At 40.6% G+C, this 24,642-nt stretch overlaps 1 protein-coding gene across 1 annotated transcript in view; it reads left to right on the top strand.

Annotated features, from left to right (window-relative positions):
• Positions 1 to 24,642, top strand: part of Sh3gl2 (SH3 domain containing GRB2 like 2, endophilin A1) — a 182,832-nt gene that overhangs the window by 138,874 nt on the left and 19,316 nt on the right. The window contains exon 3 of the mRNA XM_021159749.3: positions 10,129 to 10,201. Within this exon, the coding sequence (XP_021015408.1) occupies positions 10,129 to 10,201 (73 nt within the window). The remainder of the gene's footprint in view (positions 1 to 10,128; positions 10,202 to 24,642) is intronic.

Genomic DNA, 24,642 nt, shown 5'->3' with positions numbered 1-24,642 from the left:
GCAAGTAAGCTGGAGTTTGTGGATTAAATATCTTTTTCTTTTGAGACGTTAAAGATGTTTTCTCTTTCCCTTTGAGGTTCTTATCAAGAAGTGTTTAGACTTAGGGAGATAAGTGAGTGTTGAAATGCACAGGGAAGACTGTGAATTGGTATTGAGGGGATTGGTCCTGTGCCTGAAGAGAATGTTATAAGTCCATACCCAGTACCTCACAGCTACTTTCTGTTTCCTATCTGCAGAGGGTTGTAAATACCCCCTGATCTTCAACCACAGCTGGTAAACAACACCCTTTCCTGGTGATAGAAACAGGAGCCTACCCTCCCTTGTCAAGTCCATGTCTGCAGACAGAGACGCATCCTCGGGAGCAAAGCCCCACTTTCTCCTGAGGACCCCAGGGATCTGTTAACGCGCTCCAGCCTCTGGTACTTGCTTAGCCCTCCTTAGCTTCTCCTCTTCGTTCATTTTCCTTGAGAAGTCTTGCAGTGTGCTGCATGGCTAAGAGCCACATCATCACAGAAGCTGAGGCCAGCAGTTAGCAACTTGATGTGTGCAGGTGTCAGGAGTTATTCCTGTATGGGCCCAAAGTAAAGCTGCTAAGAACTAGGTATCTCACGGTAGAGACAAGCTAGCTCTTTGTGTCTTAAATGAGACTGAAAACTGAAGGAGGCTGGAGCGGCTAATTAGACCTTTGGAGACTGACTTTGCTGTGAAATCCATGCCAGTCTTACAGACTAATTTAAACTAGAGGATCTTGCCAAGTATCTTATTTTAGGCTAATATCACAGACGTCCTCCGAGTCTGAAGATGAAGTATAAAGAGTTCTGGTCCTTATTTCATCAAAAGTCACTGAAGTATTTATTTCAAACCTCAGTACTTCTGTTGTAAAGCCAACTTCTGCTTGAAGAACCTATGTGTGTTCCTGCATTTGGGTTTTTTCTCTAAGTAACTTGAGATGTTTAGACTTCGGTGCAGCGTAGAAATTGTTTTGTTTGATTTTTATTTCATATTGCATAATATAAAGGATGTCTTTTATCTTATCTGTGATTTTCCTAAAGTTTGTACACAAATTGTGCTGAGCATATTGGAAGGTAGGCTTTTTCTATAGTCATTGAAGAGCATTTGCTGTGGATTTCCAATATCAAGCCATTAATATTCATGCTAATAAGTCAAGTACTCATAAAAAATATTTTAACTCAGTGTCTCTAAACCTACAGAAGAGTCACCACATCACCTTTTCATGGTTGGTTTTCTGTTCACCAAGTGTTTGATGTGGAGAAAGCTTTATTTAGTTGTACTCTCTGAGGTGCAATTAGACAACAATAGGAAATAAATTAGAGGTCTGTAGCAGACAGCACTCCTGGGAGGGAGGTGGCTGTTCCTAGAAGTTCTCTCTAGTCTCAGCCTAACCTGCTCTTCCACTGAGATTCGATCCCAGACCATTCCTGCTTTCACAGACTATCCTTCCGTAGCCAATGCCCTGCGGCCCCTGGTTGAGTTGTCTTCACAGACCCAGTAGTTACTCTTGATGACTGTTCTCTTTCTCCTAAGTACCTACTGTGCAGTTGCTTTCATTTTAACCATAAATGTCACCATTGTTTACCAATTTCATTAAGTATAGGCTAAATTTCCTTCTGTGATCCAGACATTGGACACTGCTTTTATTATAATGCTGCAGATTTCTGTTGTTGCTGTTTATAGAAGATTCTGGAATCTGAGGAACTTCTTAAATTTACATCAATTGCTACAGTTATGCTAACTGGGGGAGGGTTTCTATGGTTTGATATGTAGTTATTATGTTCCTTAATTCACTTGGAAGATAAATGAATACCATGTCTGCCAGGCATTGTACTGGGAACTAGAAACAGGATCGTATATGAGGACCAATCCCTCTAAGAGCTTTCAATTTTAGTTTGGAAAACAGGAATATAAATAGATTCCAATTCAGACACAGTGTTTAGTGCCCTGGGAGGATTTCCTTGAAAAACACCAGAGAGAAGCCAAACATGGGCTTCTTAGAGCAGTGGAAATTTCTAGAGGAGAGAATACTGAGCTGAATCTTCAAATATTCTTTTGCACTGTATATGAATATCATGCAAACTCACAGTCAAGAGGGATAATGTCTCTCTGCAACCTGAAGAGCATCTTGGGGAAATTCGTTGTTAAGGTCACAGAAGGGTTTAGGGCTAGAAATGGGGGGAAAGGTGCTTTAGGTAAAAATAGAATTCCTAAGGGGAAGCCTCAAGTCTTAAGAAAGGCATGATAAAAGCAATCTACAGCAAACCAGTAGCCAACATCAAAGTAAATGGTGAGAAGCTTGAACCAATCCCACTAAAATCAGGGACTAGACAAGGCTGTCCACTCTCTCCATACCTATTCAACATTGTACTTGAAGTCCTAGCCAGAGCAATTCGACAACAAAAGGAGATCAAAGGGATACAAATTGGAAAAGACAAAGTCAAAATATCACTTTTTGCAGATGATATGATAGTATATATAAGTGACCCTAAAAATTCCACCAGAGAACTCCTAAACCTGATAAACAGCTTCGGTGAAGTAGCTGGATATAAAATTAACTCAAACAAGTCAATGGCCTTTCTCTACCCAAAGAATAAACAGGCTGAGAAAGAAATTAGGGAAACAACACCCTTCTCAATAGTCACAAATAATATAAAATATCTTGGCATGACTCTAACTAAGGAAGTGAAAGATCTGTATAATAAAAACTTCAAGTCTCTAAAGAAAGAAATTATAGAAGATCTCAGAAGATGGAAAGATCTCCCATGCTCATGGATTGGCAGGATCAACATTGTAAAAATGGCTATCTTGCCAAAAGCAATCTACAGATTCAATGCAATCACCATCAAAATTCCAAATCAATTCTTCAACGAATTAGAAAGTGCAATCTGCAAATTCATCTGGAATAACAAAAAACCTAGGATAGCAAAAACTCTTCTCAAGGATAAAAGAACCTCTGGTGGAATCACCATGCCTGACCTAAAGCTTTACTACAGAGCAATTGTGATAAAAACTGCGTGGTACTGGTATAGTGATAGACAAGTAGACCAATGGAATAGAATTGAAGACCCAGAAATGAAGCCACACACCTATGGTCACTTGATCTTCGACAAGGGATCTAAAACTATCCAGTGGAAGAAAGACAGCATTTTCAACAAATGGTGCTGGCACAACTGGTTGTTATCATGTAGAAGAATGCGAATTGATCCATTCCTATCTCCTTGTACTAAGGTCAAATCTAAGTGGATCAAGGAACTTCACATAAAACCAGAGACACTGAAACTTATAGAGGAGAAAGTGGGAAAAAGCCTTGAAGATATGGGCACAGGGGAAAAATTCTTGAATAGAACAGCAATGGCTTGTGCTGTAAGATTGAGAATTGACAAATGGGACCTCATGAAACTGCAAAGCTTCTGCAAGGCTAAAGACACCATCAATAAGACAAGAAGACCACCAACGGATTGGGAAATGATCTTTACCTATCCTAAATCAGATAAGGGACTAATATCCAATATATATAAAGAACTCAAGAAGGTGGACTCCAGAAAGTCAAATAACCCCATTAAAAAATGGGGCTCAGAACTGAACAAAGAATTCTCACCTGAGGAATACTGAATGGCAGAGAAGCACCTGAACAAATGTTCAACATCCTTAATCATCAGGGAAATGCAAATCAAAACAACCCTGAGATTCCACCTCACACCAGTCAGAATGGCTAAGATCAAAAATTCAGGTGACAGCAGATGCTGGCGAGGATGTGGAGAAAGAGGAACACTCCTCCATTGTTGGTGGGATTGCAAGCTTGTACCACCACTCTGGAAATCAGTCTGGCAGTTCCTCAGAAAATTGGACATAGTACTACCAGAGGATCCAGCAATACCTCTCCTGGGCATATATCCAGAAGATGTCCCAACTCGTAAGAAGGACACATGCTCCACTATGTTCATAGCAGCCTTATTTATAATAGCCAGAAGCTGGAAAGAACCCAGATGTCCCTCAACAGAGGAATTGACACAGAAAATATGGTACATTTACACAATGGAGTACTACTCAGCTATTAAAAAGAATGAATTTATGAAATTCCTAGCCAAATGGATGGACCTGGAGGGCATCATCTTGAGTGAGGTAACACAATCACAAAGGAACTCACACAATATGTATTCACTGATAAGTGGATATTAGCCCAAAACTTAGGATACCCAAGATATAAGATACAATTTGCTAAACGCATGAAACTCCAGAAGAATGAAGATCAAAGTGTGGACACTGTGCCCCTTCTTACAAGTGGGAACAAAACACCCATGGAAGGAGTTACAGAGACAAAGTTTGGAGCTGTGATGAAAGGATGGACCATCTAGAGAATGCCATATCCAGGGATCCCTCCCATAATCAGCTTCCAAACACTGACACCGTTGCATACACTAGCAAGATTTTGCTGAAAGGACCCAGATATAGCTCTCTCTTGTGAAACTATGCCGGGGCCAAACAAACACAGAAGTGGATGCTCACTGTCAGCTATTGGATGGATCACAGGGCTCCCAATGGAGGAGCTAGAGAACGTACCCAAGGAGCTAAAGGGATCTTCAACCCTATAGTTGGAACAACATGATGAACTAATCAGTACCCCGGAGCTCTTGTCTCTAGCTGCATATGTATCGAAAGATGGCCTAGTCGGCCATCACTGGAAAGAGAGGCCCATTGGACTTGCAAACTTTATATGCCCCAATACAGGGGAATGCCAGGGCCTAAAGAATGGGAATGGGTGCGTAGGGAAGTAGGGAGGAGGTATGGGGGACTTTTGGGATAGCATTGGAAATGTTATTGAGGAAAATATGTATTAAAAAAAAATTAAAAAAAAAAAGAAAGGCAGGATGTTGAGAAGGAAAAGTTGCCATTCCAATTGAATATGAGGGTAGAGATTGTTGGCTGAGTGCAATGTCGAGAATGATGGTAGATGGTGTCCCTCATGTCCATGTCCATCATGTCTTAGTTTCTTCAGGGAGACACATTTGGTATCATCCAATTTCTTGTGAGAGAAGTAGGATTCGTGAGTAGAAACGCCCTGAGTCACATGATAAAACTTCTGTTTATCAAAGCTGTTGTTTTGTTGGTGGTGGTGGTTTGGTTTTTGTTTGTTTTATGTTTTTTTGCCATAGACCTGCTCACACTGAAGCAGACGCTGAGCCTATGGTTCTCTGCTGTCATGGGAGGTGTACCACTTACTCATTGCTTGAGTTGTAGCAAGTAGAGTCCAGGATATGTATCACATGGGGGAGAAGAGAAGGAAATTGCAGCCAGTGTGCTCAGAATTCCTTCTCTGAGTAGACATGGGGTTTACCATGACACTGGGGGCTCTCCTTCATGGAGCAGCAGTGAAGGAGACATAGTCACTGGCCCAAGACACTCTCTTACTGGTGTAAGCTAGATGGGGAGCTGGAGTCACAAACAGCACAAGCTTCAAAGACATCCTTCTGCTCTACTGGGACTTCCATGGAGACAAGCTTCCTTTCAGCTATCTGTGTAGAGTGTATTCCCAAGCTATACTTGGTGTGGGGTAATGCCTAAGATGATTAGCAAAATTAAAATTAACGTTAGAATAATCAGAGCCTAAATCATGCTTCATCTTCAAAATACTAATTCGCTCTTAGCCTTTATGAATACAAGATTTCTGCTTTAAAGCAGGGAGTTTGGACATGGATGTTAACTCCCCCGGAGTTAGTAGGGAGTAATTAAAAATACCACTCTTGGATCAGCCTGTGTCTCTCTGCCAGGCAGGTCTTCCCAGGGTGCAGCTTTCATCACATCCCTGTGACTTGTTTATTCAGCACTTCAAGAGTGTGTATATTCTTAACTCCAATAATATTAAAATTAAGAACTTGAAAAGATGTTGGTGTTTTATATGGCTTTTTAACTTCTTTCACATAACCACAGCAAATTATTCCATATCCAAGTGATGATTTAATTCATGCCATTATTATTGATTGCCAAACTTTCAGGCTATCTGTACAGCATGTAAGGTGTTCTACCTCTGACATTGGACATCTGACAATATGAAATAATGTCCCTCATACTTCCATTGCTATGTTAAAGAATTCATAGTTTTCATGTTCTTTAGTTCACAAACTACTGACTCATTTTCTATAGGGAAGAATGGTACTCTTTAGAAGTGTATGAAAAAGTAATTGCATCATGTCAGTTCTCCAAATCCTGCTTTTTAGAGTTCTGGTATCTGGTGCCTCAAGACTGGAATTAACAACATCATTCATAGATTAAGCAGGGCATGTTCAATAAAGCTCAAGCCTTGTTAGTTTAGGAATCCTCACATTCTCTTGATAAATCTTCTATACCTTTGGGCCCTTGGGATCTTTCCCCTCTGTTCCTGCTTTCTAGGGCTGTTGAAGCACACAAAGGATCCATTGACAGTGCCTGTGTCAGTAAGAGTGACTTCATTAAAAGAAACAAAACAAAATTTAGAGAGCATTGAGATAAGAAAATTGTATGGCTATCATGTACATAAAATAGAAATCTTAACTTCTTTTTTAACCCTCTAAGATGTGCATGTATGTTTAGGGTGTATTTCCAAATTTATACACAGCAGAGAGGTGCTTAAGAAGATTAACAAAATTAAAATGGATTCGTCAGCAACCAGAGCCTAATTCCATCCTCATTTCTCAAAATACATGATATCAGTTAGACTTGGTAAGTACATATGATAGCCACTGTGAAGCAAGACATTTTGGAGATAGGCTCTCAGGCTACACAGAAGGTTGTCTTTGAAGCTCATCCTTCCCTGTGGCTTACTGCCATAGTTTCGACCATTAGCCATAGTTTGGGAACAGCATGCATGCAAAACTCAAGGGACAAGCTCCAGTGTCTGGCCTCACCTTCCACATTGTTTCTTATTTACAGCTGTGTATGCCAGGATAGCTGATCTGTGAACTTAGAGTCTCTGGTTTTCTTCCTATTTATTTATTTATTCATTCACTTTACATCTGAATTGCAGCCCCTCTCCTCATCTCCAAGTTCTGCTCCCAGAAACTCGCCCCTGCCTGTTATCCTCTCCCCTTCTCCTCAGAGAAGGGGAAGTCACCCTTGGGTATCAACCCTCCCTGGCACATCAAGTTTCAGCACATCCTCTCCCACTGAGGCCAGACAAGGCATCCCAGCTAGGGGAAGGGTTATCCAAAGGCAGGTAACAGAATCAGAGACAGCACCTAGTCTAATTGTTAGGGGATCCTCATGGAGACTAAGCTGCACATCTGCTGCAAATAATGTAGGGGGTCTAAGTCCAGTCTTTACACGCTCTTTAATTCAGTCTCTATGAGCACCCATGGGTCCAGGTTAGTTATAGAGTTTCCTGTCTTAACCTCCTATCTGCCAGTAGGGCACATAAGGATCAAGATGCTTGTACCAATGTATTTAGCTTATTATCTGGGTGGATTATGGAGATAGAAACACAGGCCTTCAGGCTTATCTGGCAAACCGTTTACCCACTGAGCTATTTCCCCATCCCAAGAGAGCCATTTGCTTGTTTCTTTCTTTCTCTGGACTTACAGTTATAAATTTCAAGACTTATCAATGGAGAAAGAGTCTCAAGTATTGAGAGTTTTTAAATCCTTGGTATTAAGAAGATGAAAATAAAAAGACCAGAGTCTGTGAAGAATATGTGCCCAGGATTCTGCCTTTTTAAAAAAGTCATATTTTACACATGGATTTAGAATCCCTAAATATGTGCCTGTGTTCTATAAATTCACAGTTAATTTCCTTTCAACAGCCTTCTTAATGGAGCTTGTCTTGTACGGATCACAGACGTACTATAGGCTTCTACATCAGTGAGCTCAGAGTATGGAAAGTCTATATTCTCAACTTCATAGGAGACTTTGGTCATACCATAGGGAACACTGTTATCTTTTTGTCCCCATTCAATTTTAAGGTTGAATTCTACTCTGGGAGCCAAACATAATACTCTTAATATTGCCATTTCTAAGGTCTCTGGACTCTGGGATTACTGGCTTGATCCCCATGAACTGCTTCCCATGTCTTTCTTGCTGACCCATCTATGGACAGTGTACAGTAGGCACTGTTGCTGCAGCTTCTGTTGAGAAAAGTTAGAACAGTTGAGGATAAAGGACCCAGCAAGTCAGCATGGTAGTGCTACTTCTGTAGGATCAGGTCCAGATATTTACTGTAGATCAAATTGTCATAAGTATTGAAGACTCTCATAACTAACTAGAGGATGGGGTGGCAGTTCTTTGCTCCTCCCCCCCCCCCCCCGTTTCAGTCATTTGGCAATGGTACAATGTGTCTTCTGGCTCTGGTGTTACATCTTCTAGAACTGGGGAGAAATACTTCTTTCTTGTCTTCTTGTAGGGACCTTTCCCTTTCATGGAAAACAGAAAAGTCTGGAGAAAGCTTGTGAATCTTGCTGTATCTGTTTTCTTCTTCATGTAAAGATGCATAAATCTCTTTGTTGAGAAAGAGACAGGAAAATTGGATGTGAGTCTGCCTCCTAGCAACAGATGACACCACAGTTTCAAATGGCCACTGGGCAGTTCAAGTCTCAAGTCTTCTGATGCTTTCTTTCTTAGAAATCTTTGTGACCTTTAGATTGCATTTCTTCCTGCCATGGCCAGAGAAGACACCTAGATACAGTTGGCATCTAATTGCTCAATCCCCATCTGTCTTGGAGTCAACAGGAGATGTGTGTTTGTCCTCTCAAATTCTCTGCACTTTCAACATGTTTATTCTGTACACAACCTTGAACTTGTTCCACCAGTATCAAGCAAGCATTCTATGACTTGAGTTCATAAGGCTACCTGGCATTTTGATAATAATGCCAGGACCTCATTTTGCAGTTTATCAGCCTGGGAGCTGCCATGCCTTTACCTCTAATTATCCAAGCCTCAAGTATCTTGAAATACTGAGTCAGTCAAAAGGATAGTCGTACAGGGTTCATAAGCACGCCAATGCATCCTAAAGAGGACACTTGTAAACATTATTTTATACCACTACAGGGTCAAAGGGACAATCATGTATTTTTTTCTTATCATCACAATCACAACTGCACACTGTATTATGACTTTGGTGATAAGAAGTTATTAAATATTGAAAACCAAACCAGATAAGGTATTTCAGTAGATAAGGGAGAGAAGGAGGTTTACCCTGTACAAAGCAGTCAGTTGTAGATATTGATTAGGAACCTATAAAAAGAAAAGAAATAAAAATATCAATGGCAAGGGAGCTGATTTATTACTCTTAGTCACTCAGCTGTGTCGTATGAGCCAATGCCCTTCACAGTCTGATAAGAAATGAGGTTTGTGGACAAAAGTAAGCAGCTCTAGCGCATGTTCTTTCCCTGACATGGGTGTGTGGAGAGGGCAGGGTGGGTTGCAGGAGGAAATGATGACCGTCCACAACATTCAGAGATGGGATTTTCATGTTAGAATCCAGTATTTATAATTACCCAAGTGTTTAGGACCAGCTAGATGTGTTTACGAAGGGCTTTGATACCCTGAAGATGTCAGAATAACGTAACAGTATAAGGAGTATTGAAGAAGACATTTAAGTGTATCATTATTGTTATTGTTGTTATTGTATGTTTATCATCCCACCCACGAGCAGGATACATACATGGAGTATGTACACCACAGCATGGGTGTAGAGGTCAGAGGACAGCTCTGTGGGCTTATTTGTATCCTTCCACCTTTTCGTGGATTCCAGGAATTCAACTGAGGTCTTCAGGTTGGCTGATAACCTTTATCTGTTGAGCCACCTACATGCCCCTGCATTACTCTTAGTGGAGGAGAAACCTGTCACTGAGTTTAGTCCATTCATAGCATCTAGTAAAAGCTTGAGGGAAAAAGTGTTACTGACATAGTGTGTATTGATTTTGCTGAAAGGTAATGAACTATGCTTTGAAACAGAGTTTTGGAAATTACCAGTTTCGTTTGGATGAATAGGCTTTTCAACAGACCGTGCTAAAACACAAGGCCACATTTCCTCCTAACTGCTCCTCAAGCCTCTCACCTACTCCTGCAGGACTTGTTGCTGTAAGAAAACTCCAAGACTCTAAAGTAAATGCTTGTGTCATTTATGACATTTATTTCTTCATTGCAGAAAGTGGATGTCACCAGCAGGGCTGTGATGGAGATAATGACAAAAACGATTGAATACCTCCAACCCAATCCAGGTAAGTGCTGGTCTGTACAGTTGTGTTCCTCTCGGGTTTGCCTCTCACTGATTGACAGTTTGGTTTTGGTAGGTTTCTCCTCCCTTGTGAGGGAGGGGCCATTTTAAAGTTCAAGTTGAAATGCCTACAAGATAAGTGATGGCGTTTTCTCCAACTGAGTGGTATTTAACCATGAGTGTGTAAGGCTTTGGTGCCACATCATGCCATGGTAGTTAGAAGGATTTTTCAACTGATCTTTAGTTTTTCAAGAAATAGTAAGGAAGAATAATAAGATGGCTTTGAAATGAGTTGTGATATTTCCAAAAGATAAGTAAAGGAGGGAGGCAAGTATTTCTGTGAAATGGAAATGGTTTGTGTGCACAGGGCATAGAGGACTGCCCCTTCTTAGTCTTCTCCAGGTAAAACACAGGCCAGCATTTGTTCCTGCAATCCTCTTACACTAGATCCAAGACAGGAATTGTAGATTAGAGGAAATGGGGAGTTCCTAGAAGAGAGAACCAGATATGGCTGCTGCTATCTCTGTTATCCATTGAGAGACCAGAGCAGAGCAACCTCCACCATAGGCCTTCTTACATTGTATGGGCTTCAGTTCCTGACCACAACTACAACTTGAAGCAAGGTTGAGTGTGCTACTTGGTGAAATGTGAGTGTTTGGGAAGCTGGTGGCTCTAGCATCTATTGATTTCCTGGGGATTTCACATAAGCTGCTAGGTCTCTGGGAGTCCTTGAGATGTAGGTAACTATTTCAGTCCCAGTGGGTTCAGATGCAGGGCCTAAGTGGCAAGGAGAGAGAGAGAAAGGGAGGGAGAGAGGGAGGGAGGGAGAGAGGGAGGGAGGGAGGGAGGGAGAGAGAGAGAGAGAGAGAGAGAGAGAGAGAGAGAGAGAGAGAGAGAGAGAGAGAGAGAGAGAGAACTGAGGCTGGCAGGCTCTCTCCTGACTCCTGCTGCCAACTGAAGATTTCTTTCAATCTTTACTTACCATGGCAGCTCAGTTGCTATTTCAAAGGTGAATCAGAGATATGGAAATTATATTCTCTCTATTAAAAATGAGATAATATGAAAAAGGTAAATATAGAAGAAAAGTTGATAGACTACAAAAGTGAGTTTAACTGATGGTAGACTGGGTAAGTCTTCACACTGATTTATAAGTCACCTAATGAATAGCAAGAAACCAAGTTTCATATTGTTTCCTTCCTTCTTCCTAGTGTTTACATTCAACAGCGTTACAAAGATCTCACAGACAGACATGTGTTAAGCAACTGTAACAGGTCTTGAAACAAGAACAACTCACCTCACTGTGCTTTGCCAAGGTTATAGTCTTAGAGAAGCAAGAAATGTTCCTTTTGTCTTTGCCAAGACCTTTAAAGTATCCCATTTCTTCATATTTATGTTTGAATGAATGGGAACTAACTTATATGGGGCCTACTATCAGGACTAATAGGAGAAATATGGTATTTGTTAGGTTCTCTTGCAGCTTCAACACAGTACCAGTAACACCGTCTTATCTTAAAACATAGCTAATTTTATTTTCAATCTCATACATGCGTATATTGTATTTTCATTATATTCATCCAGTTCCTCTCTATTTCCCTTCCTCCCACTTTTCTGCTTGTCAACCAGCCTCCTATTTCCAAATCTGTGTGTGTGTGCGTGCGCGCACGCACATGTGTACCCCAGTGAGTGTCATTAGGGCTGCTTGCATACATGTGAAGGTTATTTCCAGCAGCATGGACAGTTTGTGAGTGGCGAGTGGCGTACACCAAGGGAAGATGGCTTGCTCTCTCTCAGCAGCCATTAACTGCCTGTGAGTCCTCAGGGAGAGGTGGAGCCTGCAGAGTCCCTCTCCATCCCTGATGGGATGTGGACAGACCTCATCCTGTTCAGATAACCACAGCACTCTGCTATAGCTGAGTCCAGGAGGCACATCACACCAAGAACACTGTATTCCACAACACTCCTTTCTTCTCCAAGTCTTATATTCTTTCTCCTTTCTCTACTACCACGTGCGCCAAGCCTTGGAGGTTGTAAGTAGACATGAGTAGGCTGGGCACTCAGGAATACCCTAGCCTTCAAGCTTTCCCAGTTATGAATATCTGCAATGGCTCCTACCTGCTACAAAAGCAGGTTCTCTGACTGATCTGTGGGTAAAACCAAAATATTTAGGAAGAAATTTGAGGAACAACATGTCCATTTAGCAGAATAACTTCTTTGGGCCAACCCATAATGCCTGTGACCTCCCCAGCCATGGGCTTTTGGATTCAATTAGAAGTAGGTATGGGTTCTCGCCCATCAAGTGAACCTTAAATCTAATCAGGAAGGGGTGTTGGATGCCCCCATCAGAGATGTGCCACTGTTGTGCCAAGAAACGTATTCTCCTTGTCTGTTGCTAGTGTAGCTTGCTGGGTCCACAGCTGAGTAAGACTGTTTTCCTTGAGCAGCCCATAGAGCATCTTCTGCTATATGGGGGCTAGTTATCGGGGAGGAAGCTTTCAAATAGGCTCTGCCTTGTTTTCTCTATTCCTCCTTTCAGAGTGTGTGATATCCTCAACAAAAAGGTCTTACCTTCTAGTTCTGGTGGGCAACCAACAGCAGTAGCGATTGCCTGTATTCTTGAGGGATGCCATGGGAACCTCCATGACCAACAACTCCTGGGGAAATATCGTCAGATAACCCATGGCTTCTGGGAGCCGCTCTTTCCACCAGTACAAGGCACTGCGTGTACAATGTTTTGTTTTCTTTTTAATTATATTTTTAATTAGCAGACATGATAGCAAGTTTCCTTATGGCTTTTTTGTACATCCTTACTTCCTACCCTGTGACCTCCTCCTATCTCCCATCGCCCTGCCCCATCCCTGCATAAGTGTTTCTTGCCCTCACTATTTCCTACTTTACTTTCATATTACCTCATATTCTCCCAAGCATCCTCTGCTGAAGCCCATTTTCAACCATTTCACGGTCCATTTCCTGCCTCCTGGGCTGGTCAGAAACTGTCTTGGTCAGGGTTTCTATTCCTGCACAAACATCAAGTTGGGGAGGAAAGGGTTTATTCAGCTTACACTTCCACATTGCTGTTCATCACCAAGGAAGTCAGGACTGGAACTCAAACAGGTCAGGAAGCAGGAGCTGATGAAGAGGCCATGGAGGGATGTTACTTACTGCTTGCTTCCACTGTCTTGCTCAGCCTGCTCGTTTATAGAACCCAAGACTCCCAGCCCAGAGATGGCACCACCCACAATGGGCCCTTCCCCCTTGATCACTAATTGAGAAAATGTCCCACAGAAGGATCTCATGGAGGCATTTCCCCAACTGAAGCTCCTTTCTCTGTGATAACTCCAGCCTGTGTCAAGTTGACCCACAAAAACAGCCAGTACAGAAACTCATACACACACACACACACACACACACACACACACACACACATACACACACACACACACACACACACACACAAAGTTCAAAGCTAAGATCCACATATGAGACAGAACATGCATTGTTTGTCTTTCTGAATCTGGGTTGCCACACTTAATCTGCTTTTTAGTTCTAACCATTTTCTTATAAAGTACAAAATTTCATTGTTTCACAGCTGAATATAATTTTATTACCTTTGCATCTGAAGCATATCTGGGCTTTCTATTCCCTTGCTGTTGTAAACAGAGCAGCAGTGAAGATGGTGGTAAATGTGTCCATGGTAGGTTGTAGAGTCCTTTGGGTTTATGCTCAGGAGAGGTACTGAGGGGCCATGTGGAAGTCCAAATTCCCAGCTTTTGAGAGATCTCCACCCTCATTTCCACAGTATCTGCACTAGTGTCATTGGTACTGTCAGTGAGTAAGGGCTCTCATTCTATTCTCCACACTCTGGACACCATTTGCCGACATTTGTCCTTTGAGATGGAATCTCAAAAGGGTTTTATTTGGCATTTCTATGATAACTAGCACTTTTTATGTAGACCCTGAACACCCTTCAAACTAATTTGTCATTTGTAACTTCTTAGAGCTCTACATTCAGGTCCATAACTGTTTTTTTTGTTTTTGTTTGTTTGTTTGTTTTGTTTTGTTTTTGTCTTCCAATAGGAGCGTTTGTTTTCTTGTTATTTATATATTTAAATTTTAATTCTTTGTGGTCCATCTATTAACACTCTGTTAAATGTATAGATGGCTGCCAAAGATTGTGTACCTGTAGGCCGCCTCTTCACTGTATTAACGGTTTCCTCTGCTGTACAGAAATTATTGAATTCCTGAGTCCTATTTATCAATTGCTGGTCTCTCTTCCTGAACATTTAGGTCCTATTCAGAGATTTACTTGTCCCACTATGGGGAAGTGTTTGCCCTTTCTTTACCTACAGCAGTTTCAGGGGTTTTCAACTTTACCTGAGGTCTTCCATCTACTTGGATTTGATTTTTGTGAGGTGAAATATAAGGAACTAGGTAAGTTTTCTACATGTAGATCCCCAGTTTCCTTAACACCATTTGTTAAAGAGGCTGCCTTTTCTCCAGTGAGAATTTTTGGTGTCTTTGTAAAAAATCAAGAAGCTGTAATAGTTTGGATCCATTGCTGAATGTCCTAATGTGTTCTATTAATGACTTTGGTTGCCAGCACCTTATGGTTTTCCATCCAAGTCTCTCTATTGTGAAGTAATGCTTGTTATGAAATATAGTGATACCTCTGGCCATAACTATTTTTTCCCCTCAGGATTACTTCGGATGTCTGTGCTTCTCAATGCTGAATTTCAATGTTGCTTTTGTTTTGTTTTGTTCTGTTTTGTTTGGTTTGGTTTGGTTTGGTTTTCTGTGAGGAATGTCATTAGAATTTTGATGGGGATTATGCTGAATATGTATATTGTATTTGGTAAGACAACCCTTTGGATAATGTTGATACTCCCAATCTATAAGTGTGGAATATCTTTGGATACTCAAGTGTCTCCTTCAATTTCTTCCCAGTGTTTAATGGTTGAGAGGGCTTCCACTTCTTTGGCTAGGGTCCTCCTATTTTGTGTGTGTGTGGCATTTGCCAATCAGATGATTTTCTTGATTTCTTTCTCAGTATGTTTGATATTGATATCTGGCAGGGCTACTGATTTTTGAACATTAATTTTGTATCCCGCTACTTTGCTAAAATTGTTGCTCTGTTCTAAGAGTTCTCTAATGGAGTCTATAGGGTATGACGTATAGACTTATATCATGTACACATAAGGACACTTCTTCCTTTACTGTTTCTTAAATTTGCTTCTCTTGTCTTATTGTTCTCTAAGGCTTCCAGTACTATCTATATTCAATGAGTGTAGAGAAGGAAGACAGCCTTGTCTTCTTTCTGATTTTAGTAGAAATGTTTTTTTTGAGTTTCTCCTATTTAGTGTAATGTTGGCTATAGTTTTGTCACATATTACCTTTATTGTATACAGACATGTCCTTTCTATTCCCAGTTGCTTTATAATTTTTATTTGAAGGAATATTGAATCTCATCAAAAGTAGCTATTGAGATGATCACGTGATTTCTGCCTTTAAGTCTGTTTATATAAGTTACTGCATTTATTGTTTTTTGTTTCATGCTGAGTAGATCACAGTGAATGATATTTTTGTGTGTTTTTTAAATTCATTTATTCAGTTTTCAAATAGTAGCCACCCTTGTGTGTGTGTGTGTGTGTTGTATCTGATTTTAGCATCAGGAAAATACTGACTTTATACTGGCTTTGGAAAAAAAGATAGATAGTGTTACTTCCTATTCTGTTTTGTGGGATAATTGGAGAAGCATTGTGGAACTTTTCCTTTGAAGGTCTGGTTAAATTTGTCTCCATTTAGGCCTGCACCCTTTTTAGCAGGAGATTTTTTTCATTGCTGCTTCTTTCTTATTTGTTACACTACTAGATCTGTTGATCTCATCTTGATTTAATTTTGGTAGGTCACATGTGTCTAAATACTCATTTATTTATTTTAGCTTCCAAGGTCATGAAATACATGTTTTAAGGTCTGTTCTAATAACTTTATGAATTTCATTGATATCTGTCAAGGTTTTTCTTTTTACTTCAATTTTCTTAATATAAAAATAAAATGCAGTCTGCTTATAGTGTAAAATGTATCACACATACATTGTAGGGCAGGTGAGATGGCTCAGTGATTAAGCAATGACCATGCAAGCCTGATAACCTGGTTTGGAATCTCCTGAACACATATAAAGCCACATATAGTATCATACATTCACAATTTCAGCGTGCCCTTATCAGGAGCTAGGACTCAGATACAAGGAGATCCCCTGAAGTTTGAGAGCCACCTTGTGTGGTTTATGAAAAAGCAAATCACAGAGACCCTATCTCAAATCTCACATAAGATGGAAAGCAGGGACTGACACCTACTAAGGTTACTGTTCTATTGATACGAAGAGACACCATGACAAAGACAACTCTTATAAATGATAATGTTGAACTAGGGGCTTGATCACAGTTTTGGAGGGTTAGTCCATGATTATCATTGGCAAGATGGAGGCAGACATGTCACTGGAGCAATAGGTAAGAGCTTTATGTCCTGATTTTCAGACAGCAGGCAGTGAGAGATAGAGGTTGGGGGTGGAAGGAGGAGAAGGAGGAAGGGTGGGAGGAAAAGAAGGAGGGAGGGAAAGGAGGAAAGGAGAGGAAGACTGAGAGAGCCACTGAGACTATGTCTACCCTGGGCTTTTGAAGCCTCTGCCCTCCACATATCTCCTGTGGCACACTTGTGCCTACATTCCTGTACTCACAAAGAACACACATTTCATACCCCCCCTCTCTCTCACACACACACACACACACACACACACACACACACACACACACACACGATATAATTCACGTTCTCATTAGAAATCCAATCATTTTCCCCATTTTAATGAAATTTTGCTGTGTCACAGGTTAAGTATGTTTTGTTGAACATTTTCTCTCCACAAATTCAGGTCTACTCAGACTTCATAATGTGAAACTAGTTGGAAATAATTGGTTTTGGAGGATTTTCAGACTCCTTTACAGAAGAGAAGGGGACATAGGGAAAATAGGAACATGGCCAAGTGGAGAATAAACAGACAATGGAGTTGTGCTGTCAAAAGCCAGAGAGTGCTGGGAGCCACACCATGCAGAAAGGGGCAAAAGTCTCCCATGAACCTACCCTTTCGATAGTTTGAGTTTAGATTTCTGGCATTCTGTTGTGAGAGAATAAATTCCACTGTTAAAGCCAGTCAATTTTGTGGTGAATTGAAATAGTTGCTCTAGAAAGTGATATTAGTAGGGAGTCTCATTTTTCCCCAGAAAAGCAAAGCAAGGAGTAGGTCAGAGTGTTTAAGGAATGACCAGGTATCTTGGTTACCGTTCTATTGATACGAAGAGACACCATGACAAAGACAACTCTTATAAATGATAATGTTGAACTGGGGGCTTGCTCACAGTTTTGGAGGGTTAGTCCATGATTATCATCGGCAAGATGGAGACAGACATGTCACTGGAGCAATAGTTGAGAGCTTTATGTCCTGATTTTCAGACAGCAGGCAGTGAGAGATAGAGGTTGGGGGAGGAAGGATTAGAAAGAGGAAGGGAGGGAGGAAAAGAGGGAGGGAGGGAGGGAAAGGAGGAAAGGAGAGGAAGACTGAGAGAGCCACTGAGACTATGTCTACCCTGGGCTTTTGAAGCCTCTAAGTCTACCCCCCAGTGACCTACCTCCTCCAACAAGGTCACACCTACTCCAAAAAGTCCACACTTCCTAATCTGTCTAGTCCTTATTAAACAGTTCCATTTCATAGTAATTGAGTGTCCAAATCTATGAGCCTACAGGGACCATTCTTATTCAAACAACCACAACAGGTCACATACTTAAGGGGAGATAAAACCAAAATGGGAACTCAGGTCTGATTGCCTCCCAAGCCCATCACTGTTCCCTGCATGATGTTGCCTCTGAGAAGGATACTCGCCTTCATCTGACTGCAGGAGGTCCTTTGATTTCAGTATATGTACCATGGAAATTCAGAAAAGAAACAGATTGTGGGACTGAGATTTATTCTTGTTTTGATGATAGATCAAAAGAGGTAATTGGAGGAAATAAGAGGTTTAGAAATAACACATCATTATAGAGTACTGAATGTGTTGATTGCAAGTCATTATAATTATTTTATGACTCTGAGAACTGGATGGACAGATGCCACCTAGCAAAAAACTGAAGGCCATCGTTATGCCAATTCACATTAGCTCCAGAAAAGCAGTTATTTATGGGTAGGTCACATAAGAGTGCAATGAATATTACACTAAAGAACTTAGAATCAAACAAAATTTCATATAGCAATGCTACATAATTTAAACAACTCATATTTAATGGTTTGTAACAGATATGGTTTGGTTTCTCTCTGAATTTTTTGTCCTAGAAACAGGCATCACATGGAGTTCTTCGAAGGTGGCTGGTTAACATTATGCTAGGGATTCAGAGCCAGCTGGGTGTCCTTGGGAAGTGCCTTGCCAGAGCAGAACAGAGAGAATGCCTAAACTTGTCTACATCTGTCCCCTACTCTATCTCACAGGAACTGAATTAACCAGTCTGGATGCTGAATATTATTTCTAAATAAGCAAGATCTGACTTGAGTTAGGTGAGAATCGTGACTGGGGCCAGTGAACAGATTCATGAAGATAGGATAATGGAATCCATGGGAGCTACATTTCAAGGGTATTTGAAGAGCCTGCGTTAGAGTGCCTGGCTAGGTGCTGGTTTCATATCTGATAGTTTGAGACTCTCAAAACTTATTCATCTAAAAGGCAGTGAAGGAGATTTTGTCTGATTTTCAGGAACTTGTGAACATGTCCTATGAAGGTCCATCTTCATTCCTGACCTCCTCCAGAGTAGCACTTTAAAACCGCAAATCTGATCATTAATGTTACATAAAACATTAAGTTGTTTTTCATGCTTTTAGGATTAAGCTCACTCACAGGCCTCTCTGCTTGGCTAACCTGCCCATTCCAGTCCATCATACCCTGCTGACAGCTCTCTCCGGTCCTGTGCCCATCCCACTCCTGTAATCCCTGGGCTCATCTGGGGGTAGATAGTCAGTCAGCTCTTGGCCCTGGCAATATGATTTATGAAGCATGGTTGGCTGATGTATTACAGCTGCTCCACAAAAGGCAGGAAGAAGACATCTTCATTTGTCCTCATATTACCAGCTCCAGACATACACATAGCATGTATCACATGCATTTTCTCTTTATGTAAGCATCAATTCTACAATATGTGTGGAGAAAGCAGAAATTTAATGATTTGATATTTAACTCCTTGGTTTGCATATTGCAGGGTTTTTTGTTTGTTTGTTTTACTTTCAGTAAAGAAATGAGCAATTAGATAGTTCAATTTCTAACTGAACTGAAAATTCACTTCCTAATAATAGAGTGTGAAGGTTTTGCATCTACTAAGTAGACAGCAATGGCCAGATTACATCATGCAGTCTTCCTCGGCTTGCCATGCTTTCTGTACCAGACACTTTCTCTGACCCGAATGTTACAATACAATGTAAATTCCCAAGCTACTCAGGGGAAGAAGTAGTTCACACATGACAATTATTATCCATAGTGGGAACTTCCACTCTACGAGCTTTCCCCTGATGCCTGCGTGCTGTTTATGTAGCGTGCTTGAAATGCAAGCTGGTAAATTGTGGGTATTGATTTCAGTTCAGAGTTCTTTAAGAATTTTATTTCTCACTTATGGAACATTACCTGTGGAAATTAAAGTGTGCTGCATTAATTTTTAAGTGCTTCATTTATTCCTGGAATAATTTTATATTAAAATTGTATCTCTTCCTGCAGCTATTCTTTTAGTTATCTCCTTTCAGAGATGAATACCAGTGATGAGGATAAGGCAATGGCTGGTGTTGGAGCTGAACACTAATTTTGTCATTGGCCATTCATTTAACCAAATACATGGTTGGACAGCACATTCATTTCCTGTTGGGCAGGAGGACCTAGAAGTTTGTGTATCTTTGGGCTCTTAGAATTGATCCCAGCACATTTTTACCTCTGTATGTCCACGTGCATGTAAGGACATAGCAGCTCCAAGCCTCCGTTTAATGAGTAAGGGTGTGTTCTTACTGATGGACAGACATGGAGAACTGATCAAAACATGTCAGCACAGATTTCCCTATACACTTATGAGGAAATGTTGAATTTCAAAGGGATAGGGTCCTTTGAGAATAAACATATTAAGCGAGAAAATCATTCTGGAGAGGGAGAGTAAATTATATTTACTGAAAAGGCTAGCGGCTTTTCCTGATTTTACTAAATCTTTGGGGGACATAGTGAAAGTTAATAAGTTCCTGATTGCCTAGTCAGCCTGTCTGCCAATTCTACATGACTCCAGCTTACCCAATAACAAACATCACTGTTTATCAACCAATATTCATAAATGGTTGCTTTTACCTATTCTGATAGATTTTTAGGAAGTCGCTTTCAGCATCTATATATGATACGCATATGTTTCTCTGGGTCGAGGGCATGGAAAGGTATATAATTTAAGATTATACCTAGGCATTAGCTTAGGTTATAAAATATGATTACATGGCATTCCAAGGCAAGTAAGATTGGCTGTCCATTGTTCTCTTAAAGGCAGATTAAACATTTTGAGTACACAATAGGAGGGCAGTCTTAAGTCCCAAGTGACCTCAAAGTGTATTATTAACATTGGCTGGGAGGGCCAGCAACAGTTCCAGTGTCTTAGAATAAAAGGGGTATTTATAGAATTCTGCATAGGCATGTGGGGAGGGTGTAGAATGTGAAGAGTGTAAGAGTGGGGTGGTAATGATGCAATTGTATTTTAATTAAAGAAAAAATAATCAAGGACCCACGGCCTTTTGACATAAGAAATTATCTGCAATCCAAGAGAGCCTAGAAGAACACATTCCCCAGCCCATGTCCAGATGGCATGTGCCCACCCTGACTGACAGCTGTGTGCAGCCTCCCGAGACCCAGAGTAGAGGACCCGTTCCAGAAACTTTGATGTAGTGTATCCTGCATGGTATTTCCCAACCAGCACTCTGTGGGTTGTTGAGCTATTTGCTACTATTGATTGAAGCTCCCAGTTATGTCATAATACAATACAGCAAAGGTAGACTGGGAACACCGGTTGAGATTTTTCAGCCTAAGATGAAGGATCCTTACGACGGGATCAACAACAGCCCATGTTGCACTAAGACTGGAGATAGTTTCCTGTTTGGAACATTGGTTGTGAAAGATCCTTGTCAGTATGTCTGTCACTTCTTAGGTGTTCGGGACATGTCACTCACCTTCCCTCCTCAGGGCCCTGCAGTTCTTCCTGAAATCATCTCAGGTGCATAACCCCACCTCTCCTGAGGCAGGGTCTGTAGGAAAGTTCAGACCTTCGCCACCAGGGCCATAGCGCCAAATGCCACTCACGCTTTCCTCTGACAACCACAGAAGCAAAGGCTCCCAATGTTTGACAGCTGCGCAGCTTCAGGTTGCACGAACTGTTTGATCCTCCTGGGGTGTGACTGCTTGTTTTCACGGGGCATGCTGGGAAATCTTTATTGGCTCCCTGCAGCATCCCATCCTGAGGTGGGAAATATTTGCTGTCCGTGTCACGAGTTTTTACAGCTCCTGAGTGTACTGTGGCTTGATGTCTTAAAATACCACCCCGCTGCTCCCCACTCAGGACCCAGAAGATTCCTGTCACCTCAGAGAGCGGTGTTACATAAATATTGTTATTTGGGTTGAAAGTAGCATGTTCCAGTACTTGAGCTGCCTGTTTATATAAGCCACCAAGGGGACCTTCTTCCCTTTCCTCGTTTTTTACAATGTTTAACTACTAAAAAAACCTGCCTGCATCTCAGCCTAAGCCTCCATTGCTATCTGTGTCTTTGTGGTTATTCAGTCATCACTAGTGTGCAAACTGAGTGGGGACACCAGGTCCACAGTTCCGGGAGCATCAAAGGGCATAAGTTCAGAGGAGTCACAGGTGTGCTGAAACTCCCGCATACTGCTGTTGCATTGCTCCCATCATGGAACATGCACAGACCTACTATTTATTATATATATTTGACTGTGAGCATGAAACCTAGATGTAATTGTATGATTTGGGGATTTATACTCACGTTTCTACTGTAATCTTTGTACTAGACTTTACAAATTTAATTAAGATAATTCAAAAATTAAGGAGAGATGGCTCAGTGGTTAAGAGTGCATAGTGCTCTTTCAGAAGACAGGTCCAGTTCTCAGCAGCAAGTGGAGTTACAGCTGTGTAGCTCCAGTTCAGGGCAGCTGATGCCCTCTTTTAGCAACCAATGGCACCAAGCGCATATGCCATGTATAGATATACTGCAGGCAAAAAGTTTATATATATATATATATATATATATATATATATATATATATAATGAAAATGAATAAACTTTTAAATCATAGTAATTCAAAATTAGGCATTTTGTTGTGGTAAAATACAGATGACCTAAAGTTTATCGTGTTAACTAATTTTAAGCATAAATTTCAGTGTGGTTGTCATCACAGACTGTCCCCATAATTCTTTTCATATGTGAAATTAAAACGATTCCCACTGAGTAATAAATCCCGTTCTCTGACGACCATCAGTCTCCTTTCTGGTGCTGAAACTTCATGTACTTAGCATCTCATCTTAGTGCAGTTGTGTGGGTTCTTCTTGTTTGTTACTGCTAGCTCCTTTTGTTTATGGTATTCTCAAAGTTTATTTATGTTATAGCCTAAGTAAGGGTCTCTATCTTTTTAAGGTTGGGTAGTATCCCACTGTATATAGAAAAGGTTTCTATTCTAGTAGAGTCTACTTGATCCTGGCGTATAGTCCTTTAGATAGCTGCTGAGCGTGGTCTGGGAGGGTTTTGTTGGTAAGTTTTGTATTAGATTTCATGAGGAATAGTGATGTTTTGCATGCTTGTGTTTGTCTATATCTTCATGTCATGAATTAAGTTGCACTTCTGCCTCCTTAGCTTTGTAGAAGTGTTCCAGATGGATTGCTGTTAGTTCTTTAGAGGTGAAGTCTTTAGGAAACCACCACGTTTCTCTGTTTATCTGTAAGATGCAGAAAGAAAGCCCGACTGATGGGCTATTGTAAGGATTAAAAAGATACTACCTGTGAACTATGTACAGTAGTTTCTTATGAAATGATAGCCATAGAAAGAAATTCATTTCTTGTATTCAGCTTTTAAAAGATATTTTAAAGATCTTTCTATGTCCATAGACTAAACAGTAGGATTGTTAGATATCCCCACAGTCTATCAGGATCACCTGTCTAATGATCTCTTCTCTCTCAGCAACTATGACTGACTTTCCTAAGGTAGAGATGCAGAAGAACAAAGTCCCAATATGTTATGGAAACTTTTAGGAAATTCATTCTACATGCTGCTGCTGCTGCTGCTGTTTCTTCTTCTTTCTTCTTCTTCTTCTTCTTCTTCTTCTTCTTCTTCTTCTTCTTCTTCTTCTTCTTCTTCTTCTTCTTCTTCTTCTTCTTCCTTCTTCTTCTTCTTCTTCTTCTTCTTCTTCTTCTTCTTCTTCTTCTTCTTCTTCTTCTTCTTCCTTCCCCTCCCTCCTCCCTCCTCCCTCTTCCCTCTTCCCTCTTCCTTCTTCCTCCTCCTTCCCAACTAGATGGGTAAATTTATCCTGTTCCTCCTAACAATTAGCACATGAAGATGGCTCAGGAAATGATGTGGCTATCTGCTCTGTGCCTGAGTCCCTCTTATGTTCATAAATATGAGACAAAGGCAGGGATTCTTTCTCTTTTCTGTGGTGGATACCTTGTCAATACATTTACACTTTCTATCACAGTAGATGGGAGGCAGTTGGTCTTGTGAACAAATAGAAGCCTGGCTATAACTTTTATATATCTTGTTGTTTTATTATTTTCAAAAGCGTGTTTATTCCTGGCATGCAACTTTTTGACATTCAAGGACCATGCTTCTTTATTCCATGGTATCAAATCAAATGATGATATTTTAAACATATTCCTAATAATCTTCATATTCTATAAATGAACAGTCATTTTATGAGACTAAAATGCATTAAATTTAGTAGCATCCTATATCCTATGGGAATATTCAATGAAGAACAATTTAAAATTGAATGTCTCTGTAGGGATCAGCCCCATGTGGATTCACTGGTGGACACTGCCTACTTTTGCATTCAAAATGTGTTGTTCATTGTGGGAGTGTTCAGAAGATCTAGGCAGAGTACACTGTGTATGTGAATTCACTTATAGGCATTTTGTCTTTTCTTAATTCCTCTTTCTTGATCTCCTTTCTAAACCTTCTACTATACCCACACATACATGTCTTTAGTTATATAGATGTATATATTTTAGGCTTGAACCCACATATGGGGGACAGCATGGTTTTTTTTCCTGTGAGATTGAGTGACCTCAATTTTTATTATATGTTCTAGGTATATCCACTTTCCCAAAAGTTTTGTGATTTAATTTTTC

The sequence above is a fragment of the Mus caroli genome, unplaced genomic scaffold, assembly GCF_978045245.1.
Source record: "Mus caroli unplaced genomic scaffold, Mus_caroli_1 scaffold_6, whole genome shotgun sequence".
NCBI classification, from domain to species: domain Eukaryota; kingdom Metazoa; phylum Chordata; class Mammalia; order Rodentia; family Muridae; genus Mus; species Mus caroli.
The sequence above is the reverse complement of the archived record's forward strand: the minus strand, read 5'-3'. Positions and strand labels throughout refer to the sequence as shown.